We start from the raw sequence: 19,903 nt of genomic DNA on the forward strand, positions 1-19,903 counted from the left end.
ATTTAGAAGAAATTAATGTGAAGTTTGCAGTCTTGCTTTCTTCATAAGAATTATAAAATCCTCATTTATATTTGCACTATTCTGAGATTGAAGTCAAAAGTCGGATTGAAAAAAATTGAACCATTTCCCATATCTGATCATTACTTAAAAGTACTAATACTGAACATCAAATATTTTCCATTGGTATAGATTGGCTGCTACATCATGGAACATGAATTAGCTTGAGCACCACTTAAAAAAAAATGTATACAATACTTTTAATGATGGAGAATGCCCATGGGGGAGGTGCTGAGGAGTTCCATGGGTGGGTGTCAATTTTTATTTTTTTTACATAGGGCTCCCTTTTTCTTTTAAAAGCTGAAGTTGCTGTGGGTCAAGTTCATTCAGAGAGACCCACTCCTTGAATTTGTTTTGACTGTGTCTAAAGATGTGGCAGAAAGAGCTGGCGGACCACCCTCCATTTTTCCCACCCCGATTGACACTTGAACAAGATATCAGTAAATTCCACCCTTTGCATTTCCCAAGGTTGCCAGAAGTTAAGCAATGAACATTTCCATTTCAATAGTTGAAGCCTAAAGATGTTTTTCTGACATGCAAGTGGAACAACTTCATAGAATCATAGAATCCCTACAGTGCAGCAGGAGACCAGTCGGCCTAGCAAGTCTGCACCAACAACAATTCCACCTAGACCCTTAACCTGTAACCGCATGTATTTATCCTGCTAATCCCGCTGCCACTAAGGGGCAATTTACCATAGCCAGTAAGAACTAGGAGCAGGAGTAGGCCATCTGGCCCCTCGAGCCTGCTGCGCCATTCAATAAGATCATGGCTAATCTTTTTGTGGACTCAGCCCCACTTACCCACCCATTCACGGTAACCCTTAATTCCTTTACCATTCAAAAATTTATCTATCCTTGCCTTAAAAACATCCAATGAGGTAGCTTCAACTGCTTCTCTGGGCAGGGAATTCCATAGATTCAAGCCTTTGTGTGAAGAAGTTCTTCCTCAACTCAGTCCTAAATCTACTTCCCTTTATTTTGAGGCTATGCCCCCCTAGTTCTAGTTTCACCTACCAGTGGAAGCAACTTCCCTGCTATCTTATCTATTCCCTTCATAATCTTATATGTTTCTATAAATCTCCCTTAATTCTTCTGAATTACAATGAGCATAGCCCCAGTCGACTCAGTCTCTCCTCATAAGCCAACCCTCTCAACTCGAATCATCTAGTGAATTTCCTCTGCCCTCCAGTGCCAGTATATCCTTTCTCAAGTAAGGAGATCAAAACTCTACACAGTAGTCCAAGTATGGCCTCACCAGCACCTTATACAGCTGCAACATACCTCGCTGTTTTTAAACTCCATCCCTCTAGCAGTGAAGGACAAAATTCCATTTGCCTTCTTAATTACCTGCTGCATCTGCAAACCAACTTCTTGAGATTCTTGTACAAGAACACCCAGGTCACTCTGCACAGCATCATGCTGCAATTTTTTACCATTTAAATAATAGTCTATTTTGCTGTTATTCCTACCAAAATGGATGACCTTACATTTACCAACATTGTACTCCATCTGCCAGACCCTTGCCCACTCACTTAGACCATCTATATCCCTTTGCAGACTTTGTGTCCTCTGCACACTTTGCTCTGTCACCCATCTTAGTCTCATCTGCGAATTTTGGCACACTGCACTTGGTCCCCAATTCCAAATCTTCTATGTAAATCATAAACAATTGCGATCTCAAAACTGATCCTTGAGGCACACCACTAGTCAGTGATCGCCAACCAGAAAAACACCCATTTACCCCCACTCTTTGCTTTCTGTTTATTAACCAATCCTGTATCCATGTTAATACATTACCCGTAACATTGTGCACCTTTATCTTATGTCCACTTAAGCTGCACATCTTTGAAGTGTGAGAGGAAATTGGAGCTTCCAGCGGAAACCCACAACATGGGGCGAAGGTGCAAATTCCCACAGTCACCTGAGGCCAGAATTGAACTCGGGTCTTTGGCACAGCTAGTAAATATTAAGTGATGCCTGAATTTTAAATCGAAACGTGGATACTGTGGAGCAAGTTACAAAACTAATTTAATCAAGTGGATCTGTTGATCTGATATGTTGCAAAAGTGGATTTCAAATGATTTAGGAATATGGGCAGAATCCTAGGATTGAATTCCAATTTTTAATTCTCATTAAACATGGACTCTGTATTTTAAAGTTACAGTGGGTGACTCCTTCTCCATGTGGCAGTTCATTGATCCAAGTGGCGCAAAGCTGAATTATCTGAACAAGAGGAACTGGACCCAGTAAAGCCTGATTTCTTCTCTCAGAGGGTGGTGAATCTCTGGAATTCTCTGCCCATTGAAGTGGTGGAGGCTACCTCGCTGAATATATTTAAGTCACGGTATATAGGTCTCTGATAGGGGAATTAAGGGTTATGAGGAGAAAGCGGGAAAGTGGAACTGATCCACTTCAGATCAGCCATGATCTTATTGAATGGCGGGGCAGGCTCGAAGGGCTAGATGGCCTACTCCTGCTCCTATTATGTTCTTATGATTTCATCCCATTCCTTGATTGTAGAAAATTAGATAAGTCATGGGAGTCAGCGCAGAATTTGGTCATTCCTTTTACAGAAAGTGGCAGGTGACATCATCTGTTGGAAATCTCACCTGTTCTACCTGGTGCTCTAATGCTGTCAATGTGCTTGGACCTGGTCCTGGCAGGAAAGCAGCCCTCTATTGGCAAGCAGTTGGTTGCAACTGGAAAAGCACTAAGTTCAAAATGAGTTTTTTTTTAAAGAATTTTTGAAGATGAGACCTTTGGCTGCTTCAGCTGTATCACTTCAGAGTGACTTTTTCCTTTTGGTCCCCCACAGTGTAACTGCCGTTATAGACCTAAATTGTGCTGAAAATGGCAAAAGAATATATAGTGTTCAAAACAATGATTCGGTCATGAAATTCTGCAGTGTCCTAGCTTTTCCCCACGACAGCAGGAGCCACAGGAATTTGTAGTCTGTTTTACAACTAGAACTTATGAAGATTAACACCATGAAAATGATTTCATTTGGAATCAGCGTGATGGTAATTAGCACAAAACAGTATCTTGATTTGAGATAAGTGCATTATTTTTCATTTTATTGAGGAATGACGTCAATTCCTGGGATCTAAACATAACGATAAGTTACGTATTGTTTGAAAGTATGGAAGTCCGCAGTAGTTCAGAACAATTGCATCACAAAGTAACAAAACTTGGGTGGAGATGTATCTCATTCCCAAAAGCAACTGGATATGGCAGCAACCTTCTGATTATGTTAGAACAACTGTGAAATGAGAACGGCTGCCATGACTGGACTTGAGGCCTGGTATGTGATTGATATCAACAAAAACCAATAATTTCAAAACCTTTCAACAAATTATGTACAAATTCCATATCATTTAAGTATAATTTGTCCTTCCCACTGTAAAGTATTTTCTGCACTCCAACATAAATTCCACCTCTCTTTTACCCTCTCAGACGGAACTTAAAAATTCCCCACCAGTGCGTCCCCACATAAAAATTTTAAGAAGAGCATGAAAATCAGTTTTTAGCCATTATTTAGCCCAACAGAGAGACAGAAATGAAGTGTTTGCAGTTGTAGTTGTGCATGTTGTAATTTAGGGAAAATTATGTTTCATTCGTGTTGTGGCCTGAGAAGGCGTTTTTAGTAGATAAAGGGAGAATAATTTCCTAAAATATTTCTGGCAGCTGCTGTCTTCGAAACACTCGGCTTCCATGGCGAATAATGGTTTACTCAGCTTAGGTTGCTAAAGATGAAGGATTTTATGTCAAAACCTTGAAGTAATTGATGAGGAGCCTGTCTTGGAATTGCAGGCCAGAAACAGAACATCACAGAACCAGGCTCACTCTTTAGAACCCAGTTGCATCATTTAAAGTCATGGATGGAGAGAAATGATGAATTGTTACATGACTAAAAGCCTATTTACTAGCCATTAATCTGAACCTGGACTGCTGGCTTCCAAAGCTTTGATGCCTTTGGCCCCATGCAGTACTTGTAACTTTTTAAAAGATGCAGAGGATACCAGTGCAGTGATCAAATGACCTGACTTGACATAAACTAAAAAAATTGCGATTTGTCATACTGCAGGATCTTCTAACTGAAGATTAAACTGATACTGATGAATGAGTTCAGTTTAGCAACAGAATTGGAAACAACCAATGGAAAATGAGATCTGAACAGCAAATTAAACAAATTGCCCACTAAGTTACTATTTGCATGAATGTTTCATTTTTAAAAAAGGGAAGTTAAAGGCTTAATTTCTTCACTTTATTTGTGTAAGTTTTGCAAGGCGTCTTTGAGCATTAGGCTAAACTTTTTATTTATTCCTCCTAATTGTTTTAAATGCTAGATTGTGCAACAGTGAACCTCATTGCCCCGTTATCTCCTATTTTGTTTTTGTTGGTACATCACATCCAAGCATTCATTCCAAAGAGTGTCAGGAAATTAATTCATTTTTTAGATTTCAGAAACTGTTACTTGTAGGCAACCATTTGGCGCCAACAGTTTTCTGAAAAAAACAGTAGAATGAATCAGTAGTTTATTGATTTGATTGTGTCAGTTTAAGTGCTGTCAAGACTAAGAGATGATTCACAGTCCCAGGATTGATAAGTAAATGCTTTGTTTCAGCTTATATTTGATGTCAGTAATTGTATAAAATTTGCAGTATTCTTGAACAGGTTAGTGATTTACTCTGTTTTTAAAAAAAAGGGAAGTTAGAAGCTTAATTTCACTATTTGTTTAAATTTTGCATGACATCTTTGAGCACTGAACAGGCTAAACTTCTTACTTATTCCTCTTGATGCTCATTTTAAATGCTGAATTGTGGAATGGTGAACCTCATTGCCCTGTTATGCTCCTGTTTTTTTTTGTTAGCCAATCTAGGCTGTCATTCGAAACTCCACTTCTAAGCTATATATCATTTCCCTTTGACATGCATACACACATCTGGATTTTCTTACATACTATCTTTAATTTAGTTTCTCCCGAGTAATTGCTGCCCTCAGATTGGAGAACATTATATTTTGATACAGCTGAGATTTTGTTTTGTTTTCATTTTAACCACTCAACTTTTGTTTTGTTTGAAATTTTTTTTTTCTATAACATCTTTTTACGATCAGATGTCCTATGTTCATTTACTCTTCCATCTCCCTTCCTGCAAATGAGTTGTTTGGTAAGACCATTCAGTGTAAACATTAAAACAGTGAAACGATCCAGGATATTAAAGTTCAATCTGATAAACAATGCCACAGTTTGTGTTTGGTTCCCTCCAAACAGTGATTGTTACCTTTTGATTTATTACAGTTTCACCAATGCGTTTCTTTGAGTTGCACTTCCAGTCAAAGATTTGACAAATGGAGATTTATGCTATTTGACAGCAGGATGGGAACCACGTTCCCTTTTGTAACAGCCAAGGGAAAAAAAAGGGCTTTTCCAGCTTCCAGCAATGTGTTTGTAGTCTTGACCCCTTTCATATGCTGGGAATGTACAGCCAGGAGATAAATAGCACCTCCCTTGTGTTTTCTTGACCTGCTGACTGTCCATTCACTTCCCATCTGTTTTTCAGCCCACAAGGAATGGGTTGATATAAATCTTTCCTCTCAGGAGATAAATGATGTTCTGGATCTGAAAGGGCAGCACATTGGGTGGTTTCTCTTTTTAAAAGCTCGCTCATTTTCCTCTGGGCCACATCTACTTGAAAACTCTGTCTTATGAACTAGGTATTAGAAGCAGGGAGGGAACAGTGGGTATCTCTGAGTTTGTGCATAACTTTTAATTCTGTAAAAGACCTTTTGTCAACATCAATAAATCATAACCTTGTTCACTTTGCAATGCAACTAGTAGATAAATTGAAGAGGAAAAAACTGTTGCATAAAAAATGAACATATTTTCAGCATTGAAACAAGTGTTAGCAGTCAGTACCTCATGGGGCTAATGTATGTTTGTTTAAAATTTTGAAGAAGTGTTTCTGATTTTAATGGATTCTAAATAAAAACAATATATAACATTGAACGGTGATCCAAATTGCTATTGTATTGATTGATCTCTTTATTAACATTTGTGAAACAAATGCATATTACCTTTATAGCCAAAAATGAATAAACTTTCAAAGAAATAAAATCACCTTGGCGAAATAGGCTCCAAATTAAAGAGACAAATGGATTTTGTCAGAATTCAAAATGCCCAATACAAAAGTGGCATGGTGTGCTGCTGGTTCTCACTAACTCAGCAGATAAATTGCTCTAATTATTTACGTTTTATAAAAATGCTGTATTTTAGTAATAGAATCATAGAATTCCAACAGTGCAGGAGGAAGTCATTTGGCCCATTGAGCCTGCACTGATAACAATCCCACCCAGGCCTTAGCCCCATAACCCCACAGATTTACCCTGCTAATCTCCCTTACATGAAGGGTCAATTTAGCATGGTCAATCCACCAAAACCACACATCTTTGGCACGCTGAAGGAAACCGGAGCACCTGGAGGAAACCCACACAGACATGGAGAATGTGCAAACTCCACACAATGACCCGAGCCCCCAATTGAACCCAGGACCCTGGATCTGTGAGGCAGCAGTGCCAACCACTGTGCCACCATGTTTTGTTCCTTTCGCATAGAAATTAGTTTATACAAATTTGGAGTAAATGGTTAATGTACTTGCCCGGGCTGTCTCTTTAATTATTATTGTTTGATTTCTTATTGTGCTGAATGTGGAGCTCAAATGTAGTTTTCAGGTTAAATGGAATTAGAGGCTGTGTATAACATGACCAGGCCCCCACAGATGTAATTCAGATGTTATTTTTAATTTATCTTCTATCTTTGGGCGGGATTATCCCCACACACACACACACACACACACACACACACACACACACACCATGTTATGCAGAGGCGGCCTGCCAATGGCTGGCAGCAGGATCTCCAGTAATGCGCTATCAACAGGGTTTCTCATTGTTTGCACCAGTCACAGTCAGGAAGATCCCACCCTTCATTTTTATAGCATACTTTGATTTTATATTAGTAGTTAAAAAGCACAATATGTGGCAGTTTAGGGAGCAGACAAGTAGATTTGAGTGGAGCAGGGAGACGTAAAACTATAACACTGCAATGTCACCATTGGTGGGGTCCCCCCTCTTTCTCTCTGTCTGTCTCCCTCCTCGCCTCCCTTTTTTGTTTGAACTTTCAGCTAAAAGATGATTGGTGTGCAAAAAAAACCGTCAATTACTGTAGACTGTATTTAGATGTGGAGATGCCAGTGTTGGACTGGGGTAAGCACAGTAAGAAGTCTCAACACCGGGTTAAAGTCCAACAGGTTCATTTGGTAGCACAAGCCACAAGCTTTTGGAGCGCTGCACCTTCATCAGGTGAGCAGGAGTTGTGTTCGCAAACAGGGCATATACAGACACAAACTCCATTTACATGATAATGGTTGGAATGCAAGTCTTTACAGGTAATCAAGTCTTAAATGTACAGACAATGTGAGTGGAGGGAGGGTTAAACTCAAGTCAAAGGCTGGAGACGATACACATGGTCCTGACTGGAGACGATACACATGGTCCTGACTGGAGACGATACACATGGTCCTGACTGGAGACGATACACATGGTCCTGACTGGAGACGATACACATGGTCCTGACTGGAGACGATACACATGGTCCTGACTGGAGACGATACACATGGTCCTGACTGGAGACGATACACATGGTCCTGACTGGAGACGATACACATGGTCCTGACTGGAGACGATACACATGGTCCTGACTGGAGACGATACACATGGTCCTGACTGGAGACGATACACATGGTCCTGACTGGAGACGATACACATGGTCCTGACTGGAGACGATACACATGGTCCTGACTGGAGACGATACACATGGTCCTGACTGGAGACGATACACATGGTCCTGACTGGAGACGATACACATTTCTTTAACCTATGCTTAACCCTCCCTCCACTCACATTGTCTGTACCTTTAAGACTTGATTACCTGTAAAGACTCTTATTCCAACTATTATCATGTAAGCTGAGTTTGTGTCTTTATATGCCTTGCTTGTGAATACAGACCTGATGAAGGAACAGCGCTTTGAAAGCTTGTGGCTTGTGCTACCAAATAAACTTGTTGAACTTTAACCTTTTAAGTGTTTTGAGACTCTTGACTGTATTAAGGACAGAGGTCATGATAAAAATATAGCCCTCAGTGGCTCCCTTCTCATCCTCTCTCCCAATCGTGTGTTTCTCCCCACACTGTCACTTCTATTTTCCTATCTCTTCCTCTCTGTTTCCTTCCCTTCTTAACACTTATCCTTTCAAATGTCCACTAAGCACATGCATCTTCCCCTCTCCTTTGCCCCATCATTCACCTGCTCCTTAATGCTCCATCCGCACTCTAAACTTAAATTCCAAAATCTTTATCCAGATTATCTTCCTTTTTTCGAATGGTTTTGAGAAACATTTCAGCAATAACAATTTAGAAGTTAAAGAAAAAATGTATACTTTATTCATAAAATTTGTAAACGCATATTCCAAAACATTTCAAATCTGACGTTACAGAAATTGCAGTAAAATTCAACCACAGAGCATGTGCCTCAATACAATTTCAGTATGCGTTACCTGTTAAGTATACAGTCGAGGTGGTCTATGCAATTCCCAGCTCCTTCGGTACTATGCTGAAAGGCCTTGGTTACTTTTTCCCATTGTGCCTTTGCAGCAGCTGCTCTTAGTGCAGCCCAGACCAAATGGTCCTGGACTTCTTGATGTGAGAGTTTACGACACCTAGTCATGGACAGCTCGTTGCACAGGAAGTTCAACAAATCTTAACATAGAAAAGAGTGTCTTCAGTGAGTTGTTGATCATCCAACAGCACTTGATGTTTGTCTCATTGTGCATCCTCGTGAACAGGCCATAGAGCAGAATCCTGCATCACAGAGCTGTTTAGGATGATCCTCAGCAAAAACAACTGCATCCCTTTCCAGACCTTTTTGCAAAGATACTTTCCGGTAGGAGGTGGGTAATGGTCTCTTCCCCATTCAAGGACGTCTTGAGAACTTAGTGTACTGCACCAGCTCAGGCCTTTCGAGTCACATTCAGCTCAAAGTCTAGGAAAAAATGAAGATCAGACTTTTGAGGGAAACTAATATCTTTAAGTAATTATTTAGTGAAAACAAATTTGATATCAATGGAATGTTTATTGTGAAATAACTTGTTTCTATTTTGTTCAAACCTTTTGGACATTAGAAATTGCTTTTCATAGAATCCCTACAGTGCAAAAGGAGGCCATTCAACCTATTGAATCTACACTGACTTTCCAACAGAACATCTTACCCAGGCCCACCCATCACCCTACCCCAGTACCCGACGTATTTTACCCCACTAATCCCCCTAACCTACATGTTTTGGTACACTGAGGGAGAATTTACCATGGTTGATCCACCTAACCTGCACATCTTTGGACTGTGAGAGGAAACCAGAGCAACTGGAGGAAACCCACACAGACACGGGGAGAATGTGCTAACTCCACATAGTCAGCCGATGCCAAAATTGACCCCAGGACCCTGGCTCTGTGAGGCAGCAGTGGTAACCAGTGGGCCACCATACCATCCATTTCTGCTGAAAGGGGAAAGATTAAAATTTTCAGATGACTTTCAGCAATGCAGGTGTAATAATTTTACAAGCTCACAAATTAGAAAAAATCTATTTCTGGTTTAGCTTTAAAATAACCAGCACTAGCACTAATAATTTCCTAGAAGGTAAAAGTTCCTCATGAAAGATACTAGATTTGTCCAGAATTTAGATAAGACTTAGAAGTCCATTCCAGGGTGTAGGCAAAGTTTTGAGTGTCTCATGCACCTTGGTTATTTAATACCATACAAGTCTCACAACATCAGGTTAATGTCCAACAGGTTTATTTGCAATCACGAGCTTTCGGAGTGTTACTCCTTCTGTAGGTGATTGATGTCTCTGTCGATATGCACGATCTTCTTGGATCATCTCCACTTTGAGCCAGCGATTTGTGGTGTCAATGGTAGTCATGATGCGGAGATTTTGGCATTGGATTGGGTTGTGCCCACCCCAGTCCAACGTCCACATCATATTTAATTCCAAGAAAGACTGGCAGAAATACTGCACTATTGGTTACAGAGGCATCCTTGTTGAAATCCTAGAGGTCATTGGAAGAGACAGGTAAAAGAACACATAGGTCGAGGGGCTGTGTTGATTGTCATATCAGCATTTGCGTTAAGCCTCTGTCCCTGGTGACATTAGAGAAATTGAATACAATTCTTGCCCTCTTTTTGGATGCTATATTTGCCCTTCAGTTTTAAATTATTATGGCACTGCCATGGTTAATGAATGCCTGTAAGAAATTGCATCCAAAGGGTAATAGGTTGCGTACGCTCTTAGCTCTTGAATGATCTCAATTGTAATTTATTAACTCATGCTGCCCATCTTAACTGGTTTATTGAGGCACCAGGTGAAGAGACAAGGTCATTTGTGTGGGAGTTTGAAGAAGTGAAAGAGAAAGTATGATGGATGAGAAAGTAAAGATGGGTGTTATCAAACTTGAATTTTTAAAGTTGAAGAGTGTAAGAGACAAGAGAAAAACAGAAGGTAAAATGTTCAACAGTTGACTCAAAGTTGAGTCAAAAAGCTGCAGTGTTGTCAGGTTTATTCAGTGTACAGACATCAACACACTAACAAAAATAACGTACATAAACGTCAATGTTGTATGTCACTCCTGTTCCACAATTTTAAATTGCTCTTGCTGTTATTATTACATATTAATTTATATAGTTCCCTTCAGAGCTTAAATTTGGAAATATGAAAATGAATGTTTTTGACAGATCAAATCAACTAAGTATGGCAATTGCACATGCATTTGATGACAAACTAAACTGTGGTTACCAGATCTGATCATCGTAAGCAAAAATATCAAGTTTATAACAAAGTATTTTATTCTTCAAGGTCAATTTGTTAATTTTCCATTTTTAAACATTTTTAAATATGGAATACTTTTGCTATGCAGCAGGTTTGAGACATTCAAAATAAAATATTAGCCTTGAAGATTAATCTCTGATCAATCCTGACAATGAACAATGTGCCACATGAGCATTTCACACTTCGTGCCACCTAAACCTTAAGAGAAGGAAGGAACTGCTAAAATATGGTGGTACTTCCAAGCTCATTGGCTCAAGCCATAACTGTCATGGCCACTCCCAGACAAAATTAATTCCTAAATGCTGCAGGGAAGTAATTGGATAGAATCATAGAATTGCTACAACATACAGGCCTTTTGGTCCATTGTGTCTATGCTGGACCTATGTAGGAGCAATTGACTTAGTGCCACTCCCCCGCCTTGTTCCTATAACCTTGCAATTTTCTTTCCTTTTCTGAAAATGATCCAATTTCCTTTTGAAAGCCTTGATTAACCAACCTCCACCAGGCAGTGCATTCTAGATTCTAACCACTCGCTTCCTCATGTTGCCATTGCTTCTTTTCTCAATAACCTTAATGATGTGCCCTCTGGTTTTCCATCCTTCCACCAGTGGAAGCAGTTTTATTATGCACAGGCTGCTTGCCAAATATCAGATTTGTCTCAAATTTTTGATTTCAATTTGTGAGTGCTGTTCTTAAGTATAGGTAGAGATGTCTCACAGGATTCTTTTCTAAAGAGCATAGGAATGTTTATTGAGGGGAATTGATTGCAAAATAGTGACCTTATGCTTCAATTATACAGGACATTGCTGAGGCCACATCTGGGGTACTGGGTACAGCATTGGTCTCCTTATTTAAGGAAAGATGTAAAAGCAGTTCAGAGAAAGTTTACTAGACTAATATCAGGGATATGAGGAAAGATTGGAAAGGTTAGGTTTGTATCCACTAGAGTTTAGAAGAGTAAGGTGACCTTTAAGATGCTGAGGGGTGTCAACAGGTGGATGTGCAGAGGATGCTTCCTCTTGTCACATGATCTTGAACGAGGGGTCACTGTTTAAAACCAAGAAGTCGCTCATTTAAAGACAATCTTTTTCTCGGGTTTGAGAGTGTCTTGAACTCCCATCGTAAAAAGGCAGTGGAAGCAGTCTTTGAATATTTAAGACAGGGCTAGATAATTTTTTGATTAACATGGGGGTGAAAGGTTTTCAGGGATAAGCAGGAATATGGGTTTGAAGTTACAGTCAGATCAGCCACAATCTTTTTCAATGGCAAACTCAAGGTATCGAGTGGCCTACTCCTGTTCCTAATTCATGTTTGTATGGACAGTTGCAAGTAAAATTGACTGACTCATATATCCAACCTTTTATTCACATCCTGTTCCAGCAGCATGAGCACCACTGATCATTGCTCTGTCTGAGTCCATCCTGAATTGCTAAACTGCATTTGGAAATACTGGAATATCTTCAAAATGTGCAATTTCCTTAACGTAAATAGGGAAGCGAACAATAGTAGAGATCAACACTTGAAAATTAGGCTACACCCAAAGCTTGTGACATTTTGAGGCCATTTAAAATTATCTGTGACATTCCATCTATGCAGCAGAACCTTAACACTGACTAAATTGATGGAGTTGCAGTTAGTGAAGAGGATAATGACGATGATTGTCAAAGGATACAACAGGATATAGATAAATTGCAGACTTGGGCAGAGAAACAGCGGATGGAGTTTAATCCAGATACATGTGAGGTGATGCATTTTGGAACATCAAATCCCAGCTAACCATCCCCACCACACCCCTCTGGTTTAGAAATTTGTTGTTACATTTTATGAAAATATGCAATAGTTAAGAAAGTGCTGAATTTGGAATACTGGTGGAGGATCGCAATCAAAACCATCATTTGTGTCTTAATAAAATAAATGGACGGCACAATGGCACAGTGGTTAGCGCTGCTGCCTCATAGCAGCAGGGACCCAGGTTCAATTCCAACCTCAGGTGACTGTACAGAGATTGCACATGTTCCCTATGTCTGTGTGGGCTTCCTCCACGTGCTCCAGTTTCTTCCCACACTCCAAAGGTGTGTATGTTCGGTGGACTGGCCATGCTAAATTTCCCCTTAGTGTCAGGGGGATCAATGGGGTTATGGGGATAAATCCTAGTTGGGATTGTTGTCAGTTCAGACTCAGTGGGCTGAATGGCCTCCCTCTGCTCTGCAGGGATTCCATAAGCTAAGTATTTGATTTCTCCCCATCTTCCTTCTGTACAAAGTACATTCAAAGCAAAATCTGTTTAGGAGCACTCTTTAACTAAAATTAATTTTGTTCTTCAACTGCTTTTTGTGAAAATGTAGTATAAAAATACAAAATTTGTGATGCTAATGGTTAAAAAGCAATGGAAAACTACTTCAAGCCGTTAAAAGGTAGCTTGTAATTTAGCTCTTGTTCATCAGTACAAACCCATTTCAGGACAGAATCTCACTTTGCTGGTATAGTATTGTACCTGTGACACTTTCTTCCTGATAGGCAAATTGCAAAGCGAACAAGGCCCAGGTTGATTCTTGTGAGTGAACTGACTATCATGAATAGGAGTGAAAATACTGAATGTTCATTATCCTACTTAATAAATGTAGCTACTTTTTTGGTTACATCAAAATTTTGATGTATTTTACAAAATAGCAAGTTCTACTAACAATATTTCCTGCAAATGCTTACATACTTTAACTTGGTTTCAGATAACTTCAGAGTTTAACGATTATAGACTGAATCAAATGTAAGACTGAGAACAAGTAGATTCTCCAAGTACAAGTATGTTAACTATTATTGAAGATGCATCTATTGGATTTGAAAGCAATTAAAAGAAAGTTTTAACAAGATCAAAATGCTAGGTAAGGTACAAAGCTATTCAGTCTAGCTTTAGGAACGCTTTGGAAGGGCTAAAGATGAATACAATGGCAACAAAATGGAAAAGAACACACAAGCATGTGAATGAGAAACTTTTCAACAGTTGGAGAGAGTCGGCTAAAGTGAATGTTGAGATTAGAGGGCTGAAGTGTACCCAGGATGAAGATAAAATATCAGGAGTAATTTTTAACCTCACGATCACTGGGAACTTCTTACTTATACCAGGTATGATTCTGGTGTATGTGCAATATTTATAAATCTCTGGTTCACCGCCCCCCCTCCCCCCCCTTCTCCCCCCCCCCCCCCCCCCTTCTCCCCCCCCCCCCCTCCCCCCCCCCCCTCCAGGTAGGCAATGGAAGCATGGAGTTGGATTGCTCCAGCTGGCCATGAAATTTGCATTGGACTCATTTGTAGTGGTGTAGAATGCTAGCAACAAAAACATTGATGTGAGAATGGGAGATTAATTAGAAGTAGGTAACTAGAGGGGTCAGAATCATGCTAGTAGACAATGGAATAGGGAAAGGAAATAGTTTGGTAAAGATATTTACAATAATTGTATATCTATATTCAAGATAGTATATAATATCTATTAAATATCTACAATAATAATCCATTTTTCATCATTTTGATATTAGCCTTCAGTGTTTAATATATTTCTGGCTGTAAACTGGACTATATATATCTTTAAAATATGAAAACTTTGGCTTATTTTGCTAGAACATAAGAGGACAGTTTCCCTTTTCTCAATCAGTCCCTTTTGAGACTAGTCAAGGGCTCAATTATTTGTTGAGTTTTATCGCTGCCAAAAGTATTCCAAACTCTGACTACAGACCAATTAGATGCCTTGCAACCACCCCGAGCCATACACCAGAAGATTAGAGATGCGAAAATTAAGTGGCAAAGGTATGAGGAGAATAGCAGTGAATCAGTTTCTCACAATATTTGAAAGCAGTCATGTCCACATAATGTGCATGAAGGAGATTCTGCTGTATGGGTTAGGGGATTATGAGAATATTCATGGCCAGATCAGAAAAATAATGAATTAAGGCATGGAATAGTTCATCTCTTAAGCAAACACACTTCAAAAGACTGCCAGAATAGTATTAAAGAAAGAAGGGTCAAAGGTTAGTTAGAGACTTGTATGGATCATAGTTTAATGTTTGGACATGTGAAGGTTGTTATGAACTTTGTTGTTGCCTTTATTCCAAGGGATTCCGGGGTTTGAGCTTTCTCAAACATTATATTTGTACATTTTTAGCAGTTTGTTTTGCCTCATTCCCAAAGGTTGCATTTCTGATGAGACTTGGATTTAAATTCACCATAAGTGATTTCTGCTAATAACAGATTAAAAAATGACTATTTTTAGAGATCTCTAATTTTAAGCTCATAATCATGGTTCCATATGTAAGTCACAAATCATCCGATATCAAATTAACAACATATAGTTATTAACATATATTAACATGCATATATTCAAGTTTCGAGAATGTGGTGTTTTAAAACAGTCCGTGTTGTGAAACATCCACATAAATTTGACAAACTGAATTTTGAAATGGCATTTTTCTCATATGCAAACTAAAGCAAAATGCATCAAATGTGAAATTTGTTTTATTGTATATATGTTCAAATTTGGAAATCTGTCAAACTTAAGTCACTGGAATAATTAGAATAAAATTTGATTTTAAAATGATTAGAAACAACTTCATCAGTGTTTGTTCAAATGTTATTTTGTATGCTACTACAGACAGCAATTGACATAATCTCTAGTTTAACTTGTGATTCTGTGAAGGTGCCAGATGGCATTGTTATTACAGCTGTGCAGAATGGATGTGGGCTATAGCAAGTGGCAACAATGGCATGCGCAATGAATGAGTTAATGCTTGGAGTGCAGAAGATACATTTCAGGATCTAACCAAAGAACCATGTAGCTTGTCAAAGAAGTTCAGGTGGAATGTAAATAACCTTTTCAGCCCACACAGGCTAAGATCTTTACATGTTCTAACTATATAATGTACACAAAAGAATTCCTATTATTGATCTGAGCTATTCCGTAAAATGATACTAAGCAGCAGTAAATGTCTGTAATCATTTAAACTTGATCATGATTTGACTTTTTCCACTTAATGTATTTTAGATTATTATTAAAAAAAGGCAGAAACCAACATTCTACTTGATAAATGGCTAATTCCAAATTTAAGAAAAGCAGTGTTTAAATTGCCTGTCTATATATTATTTTTAAGAAACTTAAATGTATTTGACTCAAGCTACAAGATAATGCTGCCAATAAAGTGCACTCACAAGATACAGTTCTGTCACAATAGAATTTTTTTAATTGAAGTTGATAACTTCACGTTTAAGTTCTCAAATCATCAAGGTGCTATGGTTAGAAGGTGGGATTGTTGATGTAACTTTCACATATAATAGTTATCTATATCTTTGTTTAAAACTTCCCGCACAAATTGTGAAGATGCCCTCAGGGTTGTCTTGATATTTCAGGAGTTTGTTATATTTAAGGCTGCTTTCATGTTTCTGAGCACTGTCTAAAAACACTTCTCTTCTACAAAACTTCAGGATCTGCAAAAAGATCTTGTGCTTGATTCAGGGATGCTCAATCTTGTAAAATTTAGGATTTGAAGAGAACTGTCTTTTGTGGCTTATGAGATGCCTCAGCCAGCTTCAATGGCAAAATCCTGAGTCAGTGTGATATCAATGATAGCGGTTTTACATTTAATTGCATTTTAATTGCATTTAAAAGAAAGATAACTAGGAAAACATTTGGCACCTATTTAGATCAGGTCATTCGTATATGTGGACTAAATTGTAAGAAAATTTTATTTGAATCAAGTAGGCTTTGACTTGATGTCAACTGTAGCAAATATTACATTTAAAACATACTTTGGAGAATATTAAGTGATCTAAGTAAATATATATGTATACATCAAAAGTTAGCTGCAGGTCTGTGATAAGGCAAAAGTCTTCTATGGTTGATTTCTTATGGTACTTCCATTTTATTTGGATATTTATTGTGAATTACTGTGTTTAGAGTGCAGGAATTGTCAAACTTTTTTTTATATTTCAGAAAGGGTTCGTGAGATTCAAGAGAAGTTAGAAGTATTCATTGAAGCCCTTCATCAAGAAAAATAACACTGTCTCTGTTGTATGTATGCATTCTCATCATCTAAAATGGATTTAACATAAATTTATCAAACATTGTTTACACAGATTTATATAAATATTTTAGGAGCTCCCCTGGAGGCTAAAATATTTACCTCATGAATAGCTGAACCATACTGACCAAGAAGGCCCTAGGCTGGATCCCTACAGGAGAGATGATGCACTAAAATTAGGTTCAGTGGCCTTCTGTCAAGACAAAATGTTAACCAGGGTTTCCACTCCAAATCACTATCCGCATGCCGATCATTGCTAGAAGTAAACAGACGCATTCACTGGGTGAACATCAGGTTTGGTTGGGATGCCTCTGCTCCACCAACCCTGGGGACATCTTCCATTTGCTATCAAAATTCTCACGAGTCATTGTCGTTTTTGTAAGGTGTGGAAAGGCACTTGCGTAACTCCACCCAACAAAATATCAACACTCCCAGGAAAGGACAATTGTGAGAAAAACTGACAGATGAAATTAGCAAGAAAAATGTGGGTGTGGAAACTTTCGGTTAAATGTGCCCTAATTAAACTAAAAATCACTGCATTCTACCTAATCCAGCCATATTTAAATTATTTGCAAATGTATTAATTCCTTACTTGTTTAGAATACAGTGTAAAAAGTCTTTTCTGAATATGACTTTGTGTATAAATGCATATTCCAAATCAACACGTGGTAATTTGCAATGTTAGTGAGAGTGAACTAAGAGTTCGGTACAATTTAATTATATAGCTACTTACGAGTTGAGGTTCCTCCCTCCAGCCTCCACTCCCCCATCAGTTTTAATCAACTGTTTCCTCTTTTTATAAAATACATTATTGACTTGTTGATGTATGGTTGTGTGGGTGCCATACACCCTTTGGCACTTTGAACAAGCGATCATTCATCTTGTGAGAAGCTAAATGGAGAATACTGGCAGACTTAAATTGTAAAGGAAACAAGAGTTTGTTGTTATACTTTCTCAGCATCCACACTTTCAGACTGGGTCACTGAATAGTAATACAGGGGATAAATCCAGCTGATTTTTCTGCTCCCATTAACCAGATTTCTGCGATCAACTGTGGTATCCTTATCACCGCTCCTAGTTAACAAGCTCATTCAGAATGGACTGGGATCAAACCTGACCCCTGCTCACTGCTTTAAACAGATGAACCTTAGAACCCCTGCAGTGCAGAAGGAGGCAACTTGACCTGTTGATTCTGCCCCAAATCTCCAAAAGAGCATCCCACATAGCCCCCTCCCCTGGCCTATCCCTGTAATCCTGCTTATTTATCATGGCTAATCCACCTAACCTACACATGTTTGGACTGTGGGAGGAAAGTGGAGCGTTGAGAGGAAACCCACACTTACACAGGGAAAACATGCAAACTCCGCACAGACAGTCACCTAAGGCCTGAATCAAACCCGGGTCCCTGGCGCTGAGGCAACAGTGCTAACCACTGCTGAAGATGTTTTTATATTTATTTAATTATTTTTTATTACCGTTGTCACAAGTAGGCTTACATTAACACTGCAATCAAATTACTGTGAAAATCCCCTAGTTGCTACACTCCGGCACCTGTTCAGTTACACTGAGGGAGAATTTAGCATGGCCAATGCACCTAACCAGCAGGTCTTTTGGACTGTGGGAGGAAAACGGAGCACCCAGAGGAAACCCATGCAGACATGGAGAATGTGCAAACTCTACGCAGACTGTGACCCAAGCCAGGAATTGAACCCAAGTCCCTGGTGCTGTGAAGCAGCAGTGCTAACCACTGTGCCAGCATGCCACCATTTGTTCGTGGAATGCATTTTCTGGGTGATAAATACTGCTGACAAATTTCTGATTATCAGCCCTTTTCACCTACACTCATATTACCAATAAGCATAGTCATGTAGTATTCCAGAGCGCACACTGCCTATTATCAGGGAGTTATAATTTGAATATTGTAAGGTAAGAATGTTGTACAGAAGAAGGAAACCTTCCAAAATTTTCATTGTGAAAATAGAAACTTAGATTGAATCTTGTTGGTGCATTAATTGTTTTTATTAATCTGGAAAATATACATTTTGTCACTCTGCAATTAATTGTTATAAACATGATTATGAATATTATGAATATTTTGATCAGTTATTTCCTCTTGCTTTACCATACTAAATAAATAGATGTCAAATATTTTCAGAAAAGTTTCTTTCACAGCCAGTCTCCCAGAACTGTTGAAACCACTTTAACAATTAATTTTTTTAAGTAAAATTTGAATTGAGGTAATTAAAGCTAATGTTTTTTTCCTTAGTACGAATTAGTTCACCACACAGCCCTAGATATGGAGCTTTGTGTCAGGAGATGTTGCTTGAATCAGGAACCATTGTCTGAAGTGCTGCAGAGAGACTCAGAAGTACCAATGACAAACACCTCAGAAGACATCCCATCACAAATTGTGTGCACTGATTGGAAGAGCATTTAAATTCTCCTTACATTCTACTCTTTGAGCTGACAATTCATGAGCAATGTTTTCTTTGCATTTTTATAAAATTTCATCACAAGTGCTTCAGCTAATCACGTTTTCTATTGTAATGTGCAGCCTCTGAAACACATTAAAATGTTGATTTATTTTCAAGTGTCCAACGCAAGAATAAGCACTGCTGTGTAAATGAGAGCTGATCATCTGTTTGTCAAACCGTGTAACACTTTTCAGTGCAAATATTTTAAATGTTTTAGCTCATATCCAGCTCAATAAGAAATAAAGAACAGCTGTCTGAAACTACTTTCATCGGGAATTATATAGTCTACTTCTCTCACCCACTTCACAAGTGCAGTCGGGTTCCACTTATTAATTCACAAGAAAAGGCTGCATTTCTTTGATCCCTGGGAGGAACA

The 19,903-nt window shown here is 38.7% G+C and overlaps 1 protein-coding gene across 6 annotated transcripts in view; it reads left to right on the forward strand.

Moving 5' to 3' along the window:
• The window catches only part of opa1 (OPA1 mitochondrial dynamin like GTPase), a 111,737-nt gene extending 91,873 nt beyond the window's left edge, over positions 1–19,864 (forward strand). For all 6 annotated transcript variants that reach the window (XM_080185653.1, XM_080185658.1, XM_080185652.1 and 3 more), the window contains 2 exons: positions 16,966–17,043; positions 19,320–19,864. In XM_080185653.1, coding sequence (XP_080041779.1) covers positions 16,966–17,030 — 65 coding nt within the window. In that variant the 3' untranslated portion in view covers positions 17,031–17,043; positions 19,320–19,864. The remainder of the gene's footprint in view (positions 1–16,965; positions 17,044–19,319) is intronic.
• The last annotated feature ends 39 nt before the right edge of the window (positions 19,865–19,903 follow it).

Source organism: Carcharhinus amblyrhynchos, chromosome 3 (genome assembly GCF_965287045.1).
Source record: "Carcharhinus amblyrhynchos chromosome 3, sCarAmb.v2.hapA, whole genome shotgun sequence".
Classification (NCBI taxonomy): Eukaryota; Metazoa; Chordata; class Chondrichthyes; order Carcharhiniformes; family Carcharhinidae; genus Carcharhinus; species Carcharhinus amblyrhynchos.